The sequence below is a fragment of the Ranitomeya imitator genome, chromosome 8 (assembly GCF_032444005.1).
Source record: "Ranitomeya imitator isolate aRanImi1 chromosome 8, aRanImi1.pri, whole genome shotgun sequence".
NCBI lineage: Eukaryota > Metazoa > Chordata > Amphibia > Anura > Dendrobatidae > Ranitomeya > Ranitomeya imitator.
In genome coordinates this window covers 29,790,786-29,811,347 of record NC_091289.1, presented here as the reverse complement: position 1 = coordinate 29,811,347, position 20,562 = coordinate 29,790,786, and the positions used below count along the sequence as shown (strand labels likewise).

The window sequence follows — 20,562 nt, the reverse complement described above, 5'->3', positions numbered from 1 at the left end:
TTTTTTTAATTTTTTTTTTTGCTCCAAATTCTTCAAAATGACGCAGAGGGGTTCCTGAATTTTGTGCAAAATAAGAAGTACCCTTTTTTTTTCCCTTTAAATTTTTTGCAACTTTTTCTTTTTTTTTTTGGCACAATTGTATCACTAAAAGGACACGAAATGTTCTAAAAAATTACAAGTCACTCTAGGATACAGAAGCAGCAGTCAATTCATAGTGAATTTGGAAGGGGATAGTGTTTCTTCCTTCCATACAACTGGTCCTGAGTTTGAGCTACAAAAATAGCCTGAGAAGTAGTTTTATCATTCAGAGGCATTTATTCAACATAAACAGAGGATACTATCTCCTCCACAATGTCATGTATGAGAAAATCCACCTGGGAAGTTGAGGAAACAGAACAGCGTTCCCAAGTGGACTGCCCAATATGTAGAGAAATCCTCATCAGATCAGTTCCCCTGCCAACATCGGCTCCTCTGACCTGCCCACTTCATCCTCAAGGTGCCGAGCTCCTGCGTCTACTTGTTCACCTGGACTGTGCCATGCCATCTGTGGTGGGGATCTTAAACTGAGGACCCCCTTTATTCATTCTAAAGTCCTTACTAGGGCATATAAATGGGTTTTCTAAATTGAGCAGCCAGTTTATGGGTTTTCACCTCTGCTCTACTATTTTCAAGACCAGACGGGCAAGTTCTCCTGTTGATGAAAGATATTGACCATTATGTTGAACAAGGTCCCGGTGAATGTATATGTTTTAGATATCTCCATATATATATATATATATCTTTTCCAGACTGATAGATCTCAATTACTTTGCTTCTCATTTGTTCCAGAATTTCTTTGGATCGTGGCATGATGTCTAGCTTTTGAGGATCTTTTGGTCTACTTCACTATGTCAGGTAGGTTCTATTTAAAGGGACACTGTCACCTGAATTTGGAGGGAACAAGGCAAGATTACCTTCTGCAGGCGTGTACTACGGAGGACAGAGAATGAACTTCAATCCAATATTGCAGCCAGCATGCAGCCAGCGGGTAAGGAAAGGGTGAATCAAAAACCCCAAAACCCCGCCTCCATGGCTGAAGATTGTTCCCTCCAAATTCAGGTGACAGTGTCCCTTTAAGTTATTTCTTGATTGAGAACAGGTGTGGCTGTGCTAGGGAATTTGAACCCAAAGATGTGATAAACCACAGTTAATTTATGTTTTGGGCATGGAGGGGGCAATCACTTTTTCACACAGGACCCTGTAGGTTTGGATTTCTTTTTCCCTTAATAATAAAGACCTTTTTTTTTTTTTTTTAAAAAACGGCATTTTGTGATTACTTGTGTTATCTTTGTCTGATATTTACATTTGGTGATCTGAAATATTTAAATGTGACAAAGTCATTGTTTTTTTTTTACTTTTTCGCAAGAAAATCCACAATTAATCCAGGAAACTCGGTGCAGACTGATTGCTGGACACTACCCCCAGGGATTTCCTGCACAATATTTTTCCGCAGCAAATCTAAAATAAAAATCCAAAAACGTAATGTGAAATCATTCTGGGAGATGGGACCGACGCCATGTGAAGTTTAGGTGTCCACACTTCTGGCTGTGTTTGTTCTCTTCTATACGCAGAATGTAAGCGCCCCCTGCTCCCCGCCGCCAATTACGCTTCCATTCACATTGCTGAGTTCCCAGTGTGACTGTATCTAATACCTAATTTCTTACCTTTGACTGGGAACGTGCGTCTGTTTCCTTCTCTGATACATGCTGTAAACAATATAACGCATGCTGCTCCGACAAGACGAAACTTGGCTGCTACGATGGTGATCGCCTCCGACACAGCGGGCTGTAAATTTCCCTTACAGTCTAACAAAGTGGAAAATACAGCGGAGCGATAACTCAGCTCTCAGGTTTGTCAGTCAATGTCTACTGCAACTATGTCTATATTTCTCTCAAGATGGAGTCCTCGTAGCGGTACAGCACATTTCTGCAATTTACATGATTGCTGCCGAAAAGGATAATATTTTTAATGCCCGTCCCCGTGGTCCATACAGTTTGACCCCATAATATTCCCTTATTTATGTATTAGGACATACATATGTATACATTTAGGATATATTTCCTACCACGTATGATGGAATTTTGCTCCAAGCATCTACGACTTTTTTGACAAAATCATATTTTCTGCCATTGCTTCTCATCGTCCGCCCCGAGTAATATCTGATTGTGCCTTTGAGATCTTGGATTAATTTTCTTACGGAAATATTTTACCCCAGAGCCCTAATGAGTGAGATCTTACCCTCAGCTTTTTCCTATAAAAGTCGTTACCACCATATTCCTTGATTTTTTTTTAAAATCTCCCCATGAAGGGGTGCACCTATAAAGAAGGCTTTGCAGTTGTCCAGCGCCGAGCAGTCCAATAGCTGTCTCCAGACTCACGCTTGGCGCCTCGTCTGTTCCTTCTAACACCACCCATCTTTCTAAGATTGACACAGCCGTCAGGGAGCTTGTGCATGTGTAAAGTGCAGAAGAGCAGTGGTCACGATTGAGCTGGTGTCCGGTTGTGCCCTGGCACTTTACAGACGAGGGGTGTGCCAATCACAGTGTGCAGTAGGGCGTGGGGTGCATCACACTTCCATTTGTGGGCCTTCGCTGCCTCCAAGCCTCCATCTTCAGGAGCCTTCGCTCACAAGGCATGGGACACCACCAGGTTCTTCGCACCCCAGAAATTCGCACTTCCTTCCTCCTTAGTACAACTCCTCATCTGTTCTGCCACATGTTCATTCTGGACTATCCCCAAGTCCAGTGACTCCATCAGCCCCAGGGATTTGTTGTCCCCTCCGGCAGCGCACCTTAGGCTGACCACCTGCCTCTCATGTAACTATATGTCCACCTGCCTCGTGATGTTGGAAGATCAGACGCACTCCATGGTACCTGGCCCGAGCCCCAGGCTCTGGACGCTGTTGGAATGTCCATCAGGGATCTCCATTTGTTGTCTTCAGGGGAAGGAACCAGGAAAGACAGTCCACATCCCTACACATGCACAGACATAGCACTTTTCCAGCAGTGTGGTAGAAGACATCATCCATGTTAATCACAAGCAGAGGGTTGGCATTACAAGGCAGAGAGGAGGCACCATACATGGTCCGGAGATGTCCATCAGATGGTGCTTGGTGCTCAATCATTAGAAACAAAGCAGAATTTCATAGCATTTTTTAAAAGGTATCTGATGCTTCCTGGAGGATATCGAGAGCTTGTTAGCAGATTAAATGTCTAACGAAAAGGGAAAACCTAAAGAAGTTCTGTTTAAAAGGTTTGACAAGTAAAAGATTGCATGAGCCAGAGAAGTCCCAGATGACCTCAGGCTTGGCAGCGTTGGTTACCTCATCATGTAATGTAGCTGTCACGTCACATGGTACAGCACAGCCAATCCGCATGAACTATTGTAACCTGTATAAAAGCACAGGCAGAGAATGCAGCAGCTGTTTATGGTGAATCTGGATAGCGAGAGGGCGTCACCGCTCACAGCTTAGTCATAGCGATAGAAAGCTATGAAACACTTAATATTCATTACAAATAGTGTCCATCTAGCATCCCTTAATCAGTAGCCTTATATGTTGGAATCACTTAGATATTACTAAGGTTGTGTTTGCATTAAATAGCTTTAAAAGTGTTGACTACAGTCCTAGCATACCTCAGAGTGTTACACACGTGTGTCTGCACTCATTCTTTTAGAGTATGTGGTTGCGCTGATTCTTGGGCATAGTGTTGTTGCGCTGATTTCCAGGGAGCATGTGTGTGCAGTAATTCTTGGGTGGCATGTATGTGCACTGATCGGGAAGTATGTGCCTGCACGGAATCTGGGGGACAATATGTCTCCAAAGATTCTTAGGGAGCATGTGATTCTAGGAGAGCATATGGTTGCACTGGTTCTTGGGGAATATATGAATGGACTGGTTCTTGGGGAGCATATCATTGCACTTATTGTTGGAGGGGCTGTGCTGTTTCTAAGGGGCATGAAGCTGCGCCATTTCTCAGTGAAACGTATTTGAGGAATCGAAGGAAATGAATGTACGACCTTCAGACGGAGTCAAGGACTGCATCTCAGGCCTCCAAAAGATTTCCAATTTTTTTTCTCTTGTGTACATTTATTTTTAGATGTTTGCACATCCCTCTGGCTTCTATATCACATACAACAAAGGGGACGCTTCCCTGGACTCTTCAATGGGTTTTTATGTAGCCCGGGCCTGCGGCTCTTCCATCTTGTAATATCTCTGGCTCAGCACATGTTCGCACAGTTTGTGACAATACGCAGCATGAATGGTAAACATACATTGTCCAAGCAAGATTATGCAAAATACCCACCCTTAGGAATCAGCAATTTTAACAAAAAGCAGAAATCACTCGCCTGTCTCGCGCAAGAAAAAAAAAAAAATTAAAAAATTCAATATCTCTATTTCAAGTGATCCAGCTGCAGATGTTGGCACGCCAAATGATGATTAACACGCGCAAGCTGTTTGAAGTATTATTGTATGCAAATACTTCTTTAGGTAATTAGCCATTGATTCCATTTCATGTTACACAAAGTAGTAGGAATGATTTATGACTGAGCGTGGGAACACATCCCCGCTGTGAACAAATCTGCCTGCAAAATATTTGTGCTTACAATTAAATATTATTTTGCCGGGAGAAAACATCTTCATTTTCACAGATAATTATTTTGGCCATTCTCTTCTTAGAAACCATAATGAGGATTTTGTTGAGAAAATGAAATTTTTTTTTTGTGTGTATGTTTTCCAACCTTAATTACCGGATCCTTGAATAATGTGCACGGTCTGTGAGCATTTCTGCTCCCTTACGAGAGAAAAAAAAACACTAAAAAAATCACCTCGAAATTTGAGCTCTTGACTTGATGTCTTCTGGAAAAAAAAAACATTCTGGAAATTGCGTCTATGGTTAGAAAAGAAGAGTCTACTATAAGTCAAGAAGCATACTTTTCCAACGCCAACGGAAATGAAGAGTTATGAGACAAATATATGCACAGTGAACAATGCCAGATTTGGCTTTCTTGCCCCATGAGAGAATGATCTTGAGCTCCTCCGTCCAGCCATACAGGACATGTGAAGTTGAGGTCCACTTTTCACTGCATCGCCATCTTGGTCATTGCATGCACTGGACAAATCATCAATACGGTCTATTGGATTATCATCCCTTTAAAAGTAGACCCTAGAGGCAACTGATTAGCTCCAAAGTCTCTTCTAAATAATATTGTCTTCTACTGGGCGTTTAGGTGTCAAAACCTACTGAAGAGTCCATAGTCGCCAACATTGGTGTTGGCAATTTAGGGAAACTTTAGGTCCCACCTCTGGTCCCATCCAGGACCACTGCCAACCCCAGCAGAAATGTCCATTTGTGAGTGACGTTTGTGTAGAATGTAACAGGACGGTTTTTAAAAAAAAATGGGACAGTCCTGGCAAATTCGAGACAGTTGGCATGAAAATCCCAGATACTTTTTTGGGGTTCAGCCAAACCTGTTAACATATAATAGTAACCAATTTCTGGCCCTGTCCGAAGAGAAGCTCACAATCTAATTTTGCCACTAAGAGATATAAGTATGTAGATGATATTTTTTAGATCAATGCGACATCCCAACTAATTGTCATAACAGGGAACCAATGTCCTCCCTTCTGCCATGGCCTCTAGACTGCGGTCAATAAAAATTCTATGTCTATGACATTGAATATACGATAGCCAAATGCATCACTACTCTGGGCTATATTCAGTAGTGCCATAGACAGGGGTGTAGCTATAATAGGTGCAGGGGTTGCAATCTCACCTGGACCCTGGAGCTGGGATGGGGGGAAATGCTGCCTTTGTCCCATATGAAAAGACTATTACTATTAAAGATTTGCAAAAGTTGGGGGCCCAATTGAAAATTTTGCATTGGAGCCCACGAGCTTCAAGATATGCCACTGGCCATACACTATACCTGTCTGTTCTCCTGGAACATTCATGAGGTTCCAGGAATAAGAAATTATCTCCCGTTCTCCATGAAGAAGAGAGCACATACCTTTGCGAGATCTCCCAGAAACTAGCTATTTCGGTAGATATCTTCATTCAGGGAGGCTGCGAACAGGTTTTTGGAAAGGCGGGGACCGAGTGGTCAAATTGGAATGATTACTATGACTTCCGAATTTTGCTGTCAAAATTTTGTATATATGTATGTCACGCTCGACCAGCAAATACATTCAACTCCTCTTTGCTTCCTGCAGTCTTGCAATTAGGGCATGACTGAAGACAAAAGTCCCTCTCTGGTAATCAGGTGCGGTCCCAAGACCCACACCAATTTATCCATCATTGCTATTAACGGATACCTCTTTAAGAGGACTCGTTGCCAGGTCACATGCTGCCACTTTTTGCTCTTATTTTCAGTAATCCATTGTTTTCTTTTTTCAAACCTGCCGTATGGTTCCAGGAATATCTAGTGATAATATTTATTGTTTTTTCCCAAAGGGGTGTGACTCACAGAGTATTTCTGCACCCTAAAGACACGCCCCAGAGGATCCGTTCAGCCACACCTACGCCCTTTGTAAAGAACATAAAATTAGCGCTAAATAAAAAGGCTTATATCTTAGGAACTGTATGGCGGATTTTGAAAAAAAGAAAAACCTGAATACTCCAGGAGGTAGTGGGAATAAAATAAGAGCAAGAACTGGCCACTTATGAACTAGTGACAGGTCCTCTATAAAGCCTATATAGCTTCAGTACCGCTGTAGCGCCTGGTTATTATTACCCCACGTAGAGCCAGAAGGGTGATCGTCAGGAAGAGGTTACGTGGGGCTGCTGTGTGAGCGTTAATTTGCTGCACTCTTCAGTCGCTGCTTTACAGCAGTTGTGTGTACTGCCATTTAGCAATAATGATTATACAAGCCCTTGAGTATGTTATCGCTATGGAGATGACATTGTAGTGATTTCTAGACGCTCTTCTGCAGACACGCGGATCATGTCTACACGGCTCTGAAAGAAGTTTTATATTCAGCCTTGTCATCTCTCAAGTCACAAGTACGAGGAGGAAAGCACAAAACCGAGGGCCTCACAGCGGAACTGAAGAGGGATAAATGCTCGTTCCATCCTGCCAGGGTAATGATGACTGCGGCAAGATGGAGTTGTGAAGGATTACACAGTCCCTGTCGCCTATGCTAATTGAATTCCGTTTTGTGCATGTGTCGTATTTCAATATGGTTGAATTTTAGCAGCTGCAGAAGTCAAGGCGAATACAAACAAGATCATTGCCTGCAGTTTTCCCTAATAGACGTTTCATAGCTTGCGCTACAGACCATGCAAAAATTTGCAAATGTAGTGTGTCCTGTGTTACCGCTCGTCAAGGAGCCAGAATTTATGTCTGGAGCCGCAGAACAAGGGTTGGGAATTGCAACGGGCTTTTCTATGAACAAATAGCAGATGCCGGAACAAAAAAAAAGAGACCCTCGATTCCCTAAATGTTATCCTGAGAATGCATGGAGAACTCTTCCTGAAGGACTATTTCCATACTTTGGGCTTTATTAAAAAGAAACCAAAAACAATTCTATACTCCATGCATCAAACTCCAGGAGGCGCCGTTATTATTGTGATGGGTAACAACATAAAAGTGTATATTAATATATTTAATGGCAAGTGAATATTTGGACCATATTATAGTTTTTACACAGATTTTTTAAGAACTCCAAGCTGTATAAGTTTAAAGGGGTATTTCCATCTCCAATATGTAGTAGGTGTTAAATATTATCAAATACCTCCAATTAGAAATGTGTGTGCATATAAACTGAGTGAGTTTCTTGGATCCAGACAGACTCTTGCATCTTTCATCCAGCCACTGATGTTTCTGAATTGTGAGTCATGGGGAAAGCAAAAGAATTGTCAACAGATCTATGAGAAAAGGCAGCTGAACTGTATAAAACAGGAAAGGGATACAAAAAGATATCCAAGGAATTGATAATGCCAGTCATCAACGTTCGAACTATGATTAACAAATGGAAAATCAGGGGCTCTGTAAAAACAAAACCACGGTCAGGTAGACCAACAAAAATGTCGTCCACAACTGTCAGGAAAATTGTTCGGGCTGCAATGAAAAACCCACAAATAACATCAGCTGAAATACTGGACTCTCTGTAAACTAGCAGTGTGGCTGTTTCAAGATGCACAATAAGAAGGCACTTGAAGAAAAATGGGCTGCGTGGTTGAGTCGCCAGAAGAAAGTCATTACTGTGCAAATGCCACAAAGTATCTTGGCTACAATACGCAAAACAGCACAGAGACAAGCCTCAAAACTTCTGGAATAAGGTAATTTGGAGTGATGAGACCAAAATTGAACTTTTTGGCCACAACCATAAACGTTACATTTGGAGAGAGGTCACAAGGCCTATGATGAAAGGAACACCATTCCTACTGTAAAGCATGGAGGTGGATCACTGATGTTTTGGGGATGTGTGAGCTAGAAAGTCACAGGAAACTTGGTCAAAGTTGGAGGAAAGATGAATGCAGCACGTTATCAGCAAATACTGGAGGCAAATTTGCATTCATCAGCCTGGAAGCTGCGCATGGGACGTACTTGGACCGTCGCTCCAACATGATAGCGATACAAATCACAGGGCCAAGCCAGTCTGTCATTGGCTGCAGCAGAACAAAATTGTGAATGGTTTTACACTATGTCTTGGCTAGGTCTTGCTGTTTGTTTGAGGAACATCTTGGGTAATGAGAACATGAGATCAAGTGTAAAGCTGCAGTCAATCCTCTATCCTAATAGATGCTGCCTAATTGACAGAACCGCTGGATCAAAGCATCAATACTAAAGCTGATGGTGGTGCTCAGCAACTTTACTTTTTATTTTGCTTGTCGTGGAGCTTTTTGTGGACTTTTTGCTCCAACATAGGCCTGCCTCCACGGGAAATTAATTTAGAGACTTTATATGTGCAGCATGTTGGACTTTTATTAGGACTTCTTATTCCGCTATTCTAATATATATATTTTTTTATTCTTCTCCGATTTATTAATCTAATTGTTTGTCTGAAAATAGTGTTTCAGTGTCTCGGTCTTCTTGCTAAGTAATTAATCCAAATCTCTTTTATAGAGTTTGCCCTCCAAAAATAATCCATATTGTACAAGCAACAACAGGAACAACAAATGACCGGATAATAAAAGAAGAAAATCTTTAATTCCGACTGGAAATAAGCTCAGACCATAACGTGCAATTTCACTAGAGATCTGGAAGAGCAGGTGTGATTGTAAGTAAAGGAGTTAGACCTATCACAATAAATGCTGTCCCTATGTCCTAGGTGGGCATAGCAACATCCGAGAGGGATCATCCCTTCTAAAAGACTCCCTGATTAGTCTTATCCAGAGATTTCCCTTCCTAGGTCTCTCGCTGATCAGGTGTCGTATAATTCTACTTTTACCCATTGGTGTTAATTCGCACTCTGCTTCAGGATAGACCTAGCTGTGACTATTATTTGGGTTGCTTCTTGAGAATCTGGCAGGTTAATATAAAGTGCATGAGAGCAGTGGTCAGGACCGAGCTGCTGTCCGTTTGCGCTCTGGCACTCTACATACAAACGGTGTCCCAGTCCCAGTGTGTGGTCAGGTGCGGGGTGCATCACTCACTTGTAGGCCACAGGTCTTCAAGTCTCTCTCATCTGGAGACTTCAAACACAACTCAGGGGATAAGCAAACGTTTACTAGTCAGTTCAAGTTCGTCAGGGTGTAATACGTAGGATAGAACACAGCACTTCATGTTACTTACTTTTTTATCACAACAAATCTTCAGCACTACCATTCGCTCCTCCTTGAGCATCCTTTCGCCCATTGGCTCTGTTAGACCCAGGGATCTCCCTTCCCATTCGGCAGCTCACCCAAGATCCAGATACTTTCCATCTTGGCATGCGTTTTTTCTTGTACGCCAAAGGACAAAGCCAAAATGTCGGACCGTGGGCTCCGGGCACGACAGGAGAGTACGCTCGGGATTCCAGTATGGTGTCCCACTGCCTCGAATGGTAGACACTCGCTGACCCTAGCAGCCCTCTGGACTTGAACTTGGACTTGTCACTGCACTTCTCTGTCTGCCTCACAATCAGGAAGAGCCCACCTTTTATTAACTCTAGTCCTCACCCACAGCGCGATTGTTGTCTTCAGGGGCAGAAACGCAGCAGAGCAGTCCATTATTATTACATTAAGGCAAAAGTTTATTACAGAGATCCCTGGTGAAGAACAGAAAGATCCACTGGACTTAGTGCAGTGCATCATTTTATTCAGTTCCATACAGATTGTAGCCTTAGAGATTTTTTTTTTAGCGTTCATTTATTTCCTAAATGATAACTTAAGCAATTTTTTAAATGGGCTTTGTACGGGAAAATGTAATATTATTATTGCATTTAATATGCGATGTACTTTCCTCCTTATTAGCCCACAATCCAGTGCCAGACATGCAATTTACTTATTAAAATATAGACCGTCCCGGAAACGTGAGCCCAAGACCAGGCATATAAAAAGATGAGGTTAAACATGTTCACATGCTAGGGGTCAGCAGAACTGAGTGTGATCCATAAACCTTCCCTATCCTCAAGGAAACAGAAGAACAAGCTTAGGGGGAAATGTTTAGGTATTTCTGTTGTTTCCACTTTTTTTTTTTTTATAATTGTTTTTTTTGTTTTTTTTTGTGTTCCTTTATTTTCTCCTATTCAATATCTTGTAAGCGCTGTACTTTTTATATCTAAGCTTAAAACTTTAATAAGTTTGGTCCCTGTATGCTATACAGAATCCATAACTTTTTGGAGAGTGTGTGGCCTTTTAACTGTTTGATTCATGGCGGCAGCGCGTTGTGTATCTGGGATGTGTGAACTGTGTTGGGGTATGATTTATGCTCACTATGCTGCCTATAACAGAGGATGACTGCAAAAATGAGCGAGATGAGACAGATTAATCCTTGCAGTCACACCTCACTTTATAGGCTGAGAATATATGACACACTTCATTAAACATTTTCTACCATTTTGCTACTGCAGATTGTGTAGCTGAATGCTTTCTTTCCTCCCATCTCCTCAGTGATAGAAATAGCAGGAAGGAGGGAGTTGTACACAGATCCCAAAACTGTAGACATGGAGAAAGTATGTACAGTTTCAGGGAGGGCAGAGAAAACAGGCTTTATATAAGAAGGAAAGCACATGAAGAGGAAATGAGGGCAGGATAGAAGCTGTGCTTGTATGTAAGAAGTGAAGACAGCAGTGCCCTGGATACTCACAGAGCTCACATCCAGCCTATATTACTGGAAGAGACACTCCCATAAGAGAAAAATCTGAAATGGAGATCAGGCTGCAAACTGAATATCGGAGGGTCTGAAAATTAAATGAAACTTTACATAACTTGGATAACCCCCTTAACACAAAATGACATATCAGGAGATAATTTCTGTAATGGACAAAGGAACTCTGTTGATTGTCTGAAAGACGAGGCTTGTTCTTTGTTAACCTTGGTGGCATTCAGTTTCGGTATGAAGCATTTCTACTTTCGGGGCCACCAAAATGAACAGCAATTTCAAAGAAACATATACGTTTGCTATGACAATGATGAAACAGGATGGATGTATCTTCACTATGGTCAAAAAAGCATCAGGAGGACCAAGTATAGTGAGAGTTTTAGAAAATTGTATTCTTTTCCCATTTTAGTTCCTTTTAACTTTAAATAAAAATTCGAAGTTGAACAGAAAGGATGTCCCATACTTGTGTCCTCACCAATTGTGTGTGTATAATGTCTTAATGATAGGCACATGAAATCAGCCTCACAAAAGCATTTTAAATGCATATTTGTGGAACAATATGGTCAGATATCTTCTCCTAAGCTAATTCATAGTACTTTCCAGTTTCTGGGTCAAAATAGCAGTTGAGACATGGGTCGTAAAGCAAAGTCAGAATGTCTTCTTCCTCTTCTGCGCCAAACCCATCATCACCTGTAAGGAAAAAGACATAACTTATTGTAAGAAAAAAACAACTTGAACTTTGCAAAATCTGAGTAACAAGCAGAGTAGTTATTAAAGGAGGTTTCATTGAGATTTACTAGATTGGCCATGCTGCCTTGAGATACTAGGGTACGGGATGATTCGGTAAGAAGCTAGAAATATTTTCCTTCTAAGTCTAGGGTACCCGAGTGTCCACCTTTATGTAGTCACTAGTAAATAGCCCGTCCAGGACGGTGACTGTAGGAGAAAATGCTTCCACTTATGGCCAGAGTTATTGTCCCAGGACAATAATTGCAATCTATATATATAATATCCATCCACCAAAATTACTTCGTGAAATTAGGAATAACAGATGTAATGCAAAGTCATCAGCTATTTCAAATACAGAAAACACCCAGGACAAACCAACAAGAGGGTCACTTTGCTTGTTGCCCTGTTGGTCGACTCAGTTAAAGAGCAATTCAGTGTAGCAGGAGCTCTGTAGGGCACAACATGGTGAAATTGGATGACATGGCCTTCTTCTCCACCCTTTTTACCCAGCTCTTCGATTTATGAGTTGAATTCCGCCAAATCCGCTGAGCATAGGAGCCACTGATCCGCGAAACGTTTGTCCATTTATTTACTGTATATTTTAGATGTGTTTTTATTTGGGTCCTCTGCTGGTAAATGCTCTTGAGAGGAATCACATTTGACCTATCCAACCTATTAGTATTGCAGCACAGCAATAGCTTAAGAACAACATTGGCATATATATTTTTCTTTCTATAAATATACACGTAGATAGTACACAATAATGGCCAATTAATATAGATTATGGATCTAATATGGACAAATCGTCAATTAAACCAAACAAACACAGAGAACTTGTAACAATTACAGAAGTCCAAGAAATATGAACATAAAAACTATATATTTTATTAACAAATAATACAAAAGATGCAGGGGTTTTTACAGTAGCTGTGGAACACACATAAAATAGCACATGGGGGCTAGCAGGACCCAAGGGACCAAACTCCAGATATTGTACAAAGAATATTAAACATTAGCATCACAGAAGAAAGGGAGTGTATAGTACAACGCCCTTACAAAATAGCACCATACACCGGTAATGCAGGGGTACAAATACAACAGTACAGCATCATAGCAACATACATTTACAACTGTTGTATAGTATATACGTCCCCAAAAGTGCAGCAGCATCACTGCTTATCAATGTAAAAATGAATAATGTAGTAAATAGCAGGCAGCATGGCCGCAAAATATTCACAAAGTGCTAAAGTGCTGAGGTAGAACACAAACGCGATGCCCAAATGGTCACAGACATGATTTCCAAGTTTACCTATCAGATGTCAGGATAACTGGCCCAGAGGATCCGGCTGCGCGCCCTGACGCGCGTTTCGGATAGCTCCTTCATCAGGGGGCATACAAGTTATAGACTTCTGAAAAAAAGTCCTACCTGTGTGTCTCATATCAAATGCCTTGTTGTGGATAAATCATCTTTTATCACTTTTCAAAAATGACCTCTTCCAGTTAATGAGTAGAATGTTGCCTGGAAGATAACTCTGCCTCCAGAGCTTATTTGACATGAAGGGGCATTACCAGTATGATATGTAATGGTTACCAGTTTACCACTGTGATGTATAACAGTTACCAGTGTGTTGTGTAATGGTTACCGATGTTACCAGTATAATGTGTAATGATGGCACTCTGCTCTCACTGCAGAGCTGTATGTGATTATAACGGACACTTCTGCAGGTTCCTCTTAGCTCCAGCTTCCATCCTACAGGCAGACAAGGATGCCATATTGTTGCAACACAGCAGAGCTGTGAGAGCTCCAGCAAATGTGTTTGAAAGAAGACATAGTGGATGCTTTCCTGAAACGGAAAGTATTTGCAAGCAGCATAATACAAAGAATAGCAGGTTTACCCAGAATCCTTTGCAGTAGGCGGAGCTATGCAAATCATCTCCAAGCGCTGTGGATTAGACCGGGGTGGAAAGAGATGATTTGCATAGCTCCGCCTACTGCAAAGGATTCTGGGTAAACCTGCTATTCTTTGTATTATGCTGCTTGCAAATACTTTCCGTTTCAGGAAAGCATCCACTATGTATTTCCTTTAAGTAGAGGGCTTTTCGGTCTCTTTCGTCCCGCTACATTTAGCCCAACTTGGGTCTCTCCCTAAGGTGGCTAGCATATATGTATTTGAAAGAAGAGAAATTTAATTTCTCCTGTTCTTTGTTAGTTACTTGTCTCACCCTTGTAACTCCACTAGTTATGTAAAATAAGCTCTCGAGGCAGATTTATCTTCCAGGCAACATCCTCCCCATAGTCTGGAAGAGGTCATTTAAATATAAGAAAAACATGGATTTCTGTGGAACTAGGCATCAGATTACAGCTATCAAAGTATCATTTTATTCAACCTTCTATGATATTTATGCCCATATAGACGGCTTAGGAGGGACGATCCTACTAACAGATTCCCTTTAAGGAAAAACTGCGATATCACGGAGCTCAAATTCTAGGCATTAAAAAATGTATCTGGTCTGCTTGGTATTGCTTTAAAGAAGAAGTGTGCAACTTTATTTGGCCTGAAGGCGGCCAAAATAACACCATACGCCTGTCATACTGTATAGCGAAGGTTATTTTAGCATTAACCTTCTGTACGCTATCCTAAAAGGAGATGAAAATGTTCAGACAAACAATAAATGTTCTGAGATATTTTATTTAGATCTGTAATTAGCCAAGTAATGAGTTTTGTATCTCTTGAGTCAGTTTGGAATTAATAATGCATTTTGTTTTAATTATTTCATTGATATATTCAAATTATGAAATGTTAATAAATGGGATCAGAATGCAAAATAATATTCATGAGAAAACACAAGCCGAGTATCTATTACTAGACGACCACAGAGACACCAGACTCATAGACCCGCTGGTTTCCAGTTGCTGCTCACGATTCTGGTCATGTCGGTGCAGCAATGGGAGCAAAGATTGACCTTCCGGGAGGGATGTAGGAAAGGATGAGGTCTCCTCTCACTACTCTACCAACCTGACAAAACAGTTCAGCTGTTTAAATGGCTAAACCACGGGTAAAAAAAGTAATAAGTTGAATATTATGTCTGTAAAGCTTGGCGCAAGCCACTCCATCTGGTAGATTCCAGAAGAACATCAGCCTTTACCCATTAAAACCCCTATATGGCTCAAAATGGCTACATCAGACAGACTTGGCGCAACCCATTCCACCTGGTAAATTCCAGAGGAACATCAGCCTTTACCCATTAAACCCCTGGATGGAGATCTGGACTTAACATGGAGTTCAGTGGCTTGCTTCTATGGAAGAGCTGCTATCCGGAGGAGCAAACCAGAGGCAAGAGACTAGTCGGGTAGACGGGTCAGAATCAGGAGGTCGGTGTAAGGACAAAACCGGCTAGAAATTATAGTTTACAAGAAAAAAAAATGTTAAGAAACATTATTTCTTGCATAAAGACTTGTTTATAAGCCAAAATTTAAAAAGAATTTAAAAAAGTACCGTACATAATTTAAGTAAACCCAAACTGATTTTTTAATTAAAATTGGATTGGATTGGATGGAAACTTTCTCCTTTGTTCCAAGTCTTGGGGTAGGGACAGCTGAACGATGTACTGGGAGAAGGATATGTAAGTGCCAGATGATGGTGTGTCAGAATGTGCCAGGACAGGTGCAGGGTGGGAGGCATCTGAGCCAGTATCATGGACAGAGGACTGGGAAAGACCCAACACAGGGGAAAAGGCAGTTGTGTCACCCAATGGAAGTGCTGGTACCAATCATGGTGACTGATTATGCTGGTAGTGGGTAGACTCTTAGGAGTCATGCCCCTGCTGATCTTGCATGGCATTGGTTGCAAATTAACATTTTTGGGGGCTTAGAACTCTCTTTAAAAAAGTCCCAGACTGGGGAACACACCTTACTCTTTGACGGACAAATTCCGGAGTGTCGGTGCTCTGCGGAATAGTTGCCAGTTTTCTCCCTCTGGTCACCCCACTGCCTCTTCCTGACCGTTTCAGTGCTGCCGATCCATCCCCCTCAGCGCTGCTGTTCCTGCTCTGCAGATTGGGTCGGTGACTTCGTCATCCATCACTTTGTCTTCCACTACCGCACTCTAGTACTCCTGAATGGTGACTTAACCATAAACTGACTTATCGGCAACTGTGTATCATCATCATCTTCCTCTTTAGACAAAACTTGCCGTTCCCTACTATTATCTTCTTGTGGCCGTGGCTGCTCTAAATTTTGTGTATCACAAAACAACATGTCCTGCTGTCCCTCTTGGAATATGCAGGGTTAGGGGTCACAGTCAAGAAGTGATGTTGTAAAGAGCTCCTCGGAGTGTCCTAGTGTGGGATCACTAGTCTCCTGGAACTCAACATGGTGGGAGGAAGGAGGATAAGGGTGATGGTTAGTGATTCAGACTGTTGGTTGGTGAGACTGGAGTATGTGGAGAACTGGGTGGTGCCTCCAAGCATTATCTGCTATCCAACTGACCACCTGTTCACAATGCTCTGGCTTCAGAAGTGGTTTACCGTGCCTCCCAGCAAAGTGGGACAGGTGCCGACTGTATGTGTCGTGGATGGGCCTGTTTCTTGTGCTCCAGCAACAGGAGCAGTCACACCTGCCCCACATCCTCAGCATCTGTGTGCACCATCATCAGCACTTCTATTTCCCTGTACCTTACAGCACGCCTTATTTTTAATTTTAAAAAATGTGGTCACCTACAGCAGTCAAAGCAGCTTTTAGGAGTTTAATACCACTGTTATGTACCACAAATCATGTAATACTCTATGGCTGAGTATTTGAATTTAGAAAAAAATTTCAAGGCTTTTCTGGACTGTTATATAACCCCGAAATGTACCACACAGCACGTAATAGTATATAGATGAAAAATTGAATACAGAAACATTTTTCAATGCTTTTTTGGACTGTTGTATAACACCAAAATGTTACACAGAACATGTAAAAGTATATGGATGAGTAATTGAATACAGAAAAATGTTTCAACTCTTTTTGGGAGTGTTATAAGCCGCCGAAATGTACCACAGAGCACATAATAGTAAATGGATGAGTAATTGAATACAGATAAAAATTTCAATGCTTTTTTGAACTGTTATATAGCACTGATATATATGACAGAATATGTAATAGTACAGAAAAAATTTTCAATGCTTTGGTTGGACTGTTATATAACGCCGAAATGTGCCATAGAGCACGTAATAGTAACTGGATGAGTAATTGAATGCAGAAAAATGTTTCAAAGCTTTTTTGGACTGCTATATAACACCAAAATGTACTATAGAGCATGTAATAGTATATGGATGAGTAATTGAATACAAAAAAAGTGCTCAACTACCACAACTATATATTTAGCAACGGACTGCAAAGCCCTAATCCCTGCCTAGAGACTGTATTCAGCGACTCTCCCTGCTCCTGCAATTCTCTCTCCCTCCTTAGGCTAAATGCAGATTGTGTCTTATACAAACAGCAAAGCATAAAACTAGCCCTTACAAGGACTGCTAGTATCATGGCTCAGCTCTGTAGGACACATATGTCTGGACAAGTACTCTCTCCCTCCAATAATAACTGTCACAGATCTGTGCAATGGCGTCAGTGTGCTGAGCCTGTCTGTGCCTGTCCTTTCAGTGCCTGTTATGAGGTCATGCGGCCAGCCATTCACAGTAATGCCACTACCAAGATGGCTACATCATTACAGTGACTGGCAGGCAATCAACATATGCTTATTGGCTGTGTAACAGGAGCCAAACATGCGGGGTGGGGATTCAAGCTTCAAATCCGAGCACCAGCTAATGCTCACCGAGTGCCGAGCACATCCGAACACCCAGATTTTCGAGTGATATCCGAGTATTACAGAGCACGTTCCCTAATCCCTAGTGCCTGCATAAACTTTGCCCTTATTACCAATGTCTGGTTTCCCCATACAGAGTGCACCTAGAAAGTGTTTCCTAAGTTTGCTTTTTCACAGGTTGTGAGTAGGGTTTAGCGAAACGGGTCGGCCAGATTCAGAAGTCGCCTACTTTTGGCAAAGTCGGGTTTCATGAAACCCGACCCGACCCCTGTGTGGGGTCGGCCATGAGGTCGGCGATCTTCTGATCTGGAATCGGAATTCCAATACCGATTTCCGATATGTTTAAGATATCGGGAATCGGTATCGGAATTCATATTTAAGTGTAAAATAAAGAATTAAAAAAAAACAAATATTGCTATACTCACCCTCGGACGCGCCCTGGTTCTCACCGGCAGCCTTCCTTCCTAAGAATGAGCGCCTGAAGGGCCTTCGATGACGTCGCGGCTTGTGATTGGCCGTGTGAGCGGTCACATGGGTGGTCACGCGGCCAATCACAAGCCGCGACGTCATCTAAGGTCCTTCAGGCGCTAATTCTTAGGAAGGAAGCGTCTGAGGGCGCGTCCGAGGGTGAGTATATTCCTAATAGGTATATACTCACCCTCGGACACACCCTGGTTCTAACCCGCAGCCTTCCTTCCTAAGAATGAGCGCCTGAAGGACCTTAGATGACGTCGCAGCTTGTGATTAGTCGCGTGACGCCCATGTGACCGCTCACGCGACCAATCACAAGCCGCGACGTCATCGAAGGTCTTTCAGGCGCTCATTCTTAGGAAGGAAGGCTGCCGGTAAGAACCATGGCACGTCCGAGGGTGAGTATAGAAATATTTTTTATTTTGATTCTTTATTTTACACTTAAATATGGATCCCAGGGCCTGAAGGAGAGTTTCCTCTCCTTCAGACCCTGGGAACCATTAGAAACCCAATGCACTGCATTGGGTTTCGTGTTTCGGCCGACCCCGACTTTTCTATAGGATCGGCCGATTTCACTCGACCCGACTTTTGAAAAAGTCGGGTTTCGTGAAATCCGACCCGATCCTATAAAAAGAAAAGTCGCTCAACCCTAGTTGTGAGTCCTTCTAGTGGGTAAAAAATGCCCTATAAACAATGCCCCAAAAGTGGTTCCAGTGGCGATGACTTATTTTAGGACTTATGGCCACATATGGTCACTTCTCCATGGGCTAAAGAGACTATGAAAATTCCTTGAAAACTTTCTTGTCTCATTGAAGTGAAAAAATAGGCTGGTGTATTACAGCCACCCGTAAAAAAATCCTATTTTCTTCCCCCCAAAATAAAAAGGACCTAATAGCTCTACTATTAAAATTTTCCAATTTAAAAAAAAAATCTATAGATGATCCCAGAAAATCTATTTAGGGCACTGTTCACACTTCGTCTGAAATGTATATTTGACATATATATACTCTTGATACATACAAAAAAACCATAAGCCCGAATTAACCTGACAGATGCCAAAAAAGTGTACTTATTTTAAAATGGGAGCCTATATGCCCATAGAGTGGCATAAGTCGGAGCCTTCAGATACAGGTGTTGGAATATCCTCTCGACATATACACTTTTATGAAACTCACAATTTCTGTTTCCTTTCAGTTCATATTACACAGAACGATTCCCCATCCGCTGTTTCCACATGTATTGTAATCGCCTGGACATGTGTTCTCCGTGTTTATTACAATGATACTTTGAGCTCATCTTGTCAATGCCGGGGATTGCATCAACCGAGCAAGATGAAATCTCAGAACTAATAACTGGAACACAGGTGGACACAAGAACGGAGAACAACAATTACTTCCCAGGCGATATTTTATTGACAGCAATATTAACTGCCAATAAGATCAGAGAGGGAACGACAACATAACTCATGTATGCCAGGGGCAAGATGATTCTTCACTGGCACAGCTGCCAGCTAGTAGTAGCATATCATTTGTACGGGGCACAGTAAGGTCAAATGATGATCCCAGAACCTGATGGTCCTTGATTTTATTGGCAATAACCCTTCAATCTAGAAAGTCATAACTTTCCCAATTACATGAGTGAGAGTCTCGGGACAGGTACAGCTGCGGAATGTCACTATAAATGGAAAATTTAGTCGTAAAAACACATCGAAAGAGTTCAGATCACTTAGAAGCAAAGTGAACATTACTATACGTTACCAACTCATTGGAAGATTTTTATATAGTTATTTAATACAGACTTGAAAGCAAAAAATGTTTACAAAGTTCACACAATGTTTTGGCTGAAACCAGGCCCTTTTTAAGTCTGTATTTACAGGACTCTGTGTATCTTCGTACATTCCTCTAATGATCATCAGAGGTGACCCCAGATGTGGCCCTGCTATGCAATAGAGCACACTTGCCAACCCTTTCAAAATGTCCATTAAGTTCTTGAAAAAAAAAGGGAGACCTCCTGGACTCCTGATTGAGTTAGCGAATCTCCACTGTGCATGCCGAAGCCTCTCAAAACCTCTCAGAAGCAGCATTTCTGAAAGGTTTCTTATGGTTGCCACTTTGATGCTCAAATTCATGGTTTAGCCTTGGAGTCCAAACACACATTCAAGGGAGCATGGAAGAAGTGTTGAAGGGTGTGGAAGAGGTATGGCCTAAAACAAGGTATGGTCATGGGACAAAAACTTTCCACTGTAAACAATTAGAAACACAGCACGCGCGATTCT

General features: G+C 41.8%; 1 protein-coding gene across 1 annotated transcript in view; it reads right to left on the bottom strand.

Annotated features, from left to right (window-relative positions):
- Positions 1-10,701: 10,701 nt before the first annotated feature.
- The window catches only part of CFAP20DC (CFAP20 domain containing), a 396,453-nt gene continuing 386,592 nt past the window's right edge, over positions 10,702-20,562 (bottom strand). The window contains exon 18 of the mRNA XM_069736631.1: positions 10,702-11,973. Coding sequence (XP_069592732.1) covers positions 11,861-11,973 — 113 coding nt within the window. The 3' untranslated portion in view covers positions 10,702-11,860. The remainder of the gene's footprint in view (positions 11,974-20,562) is intronic.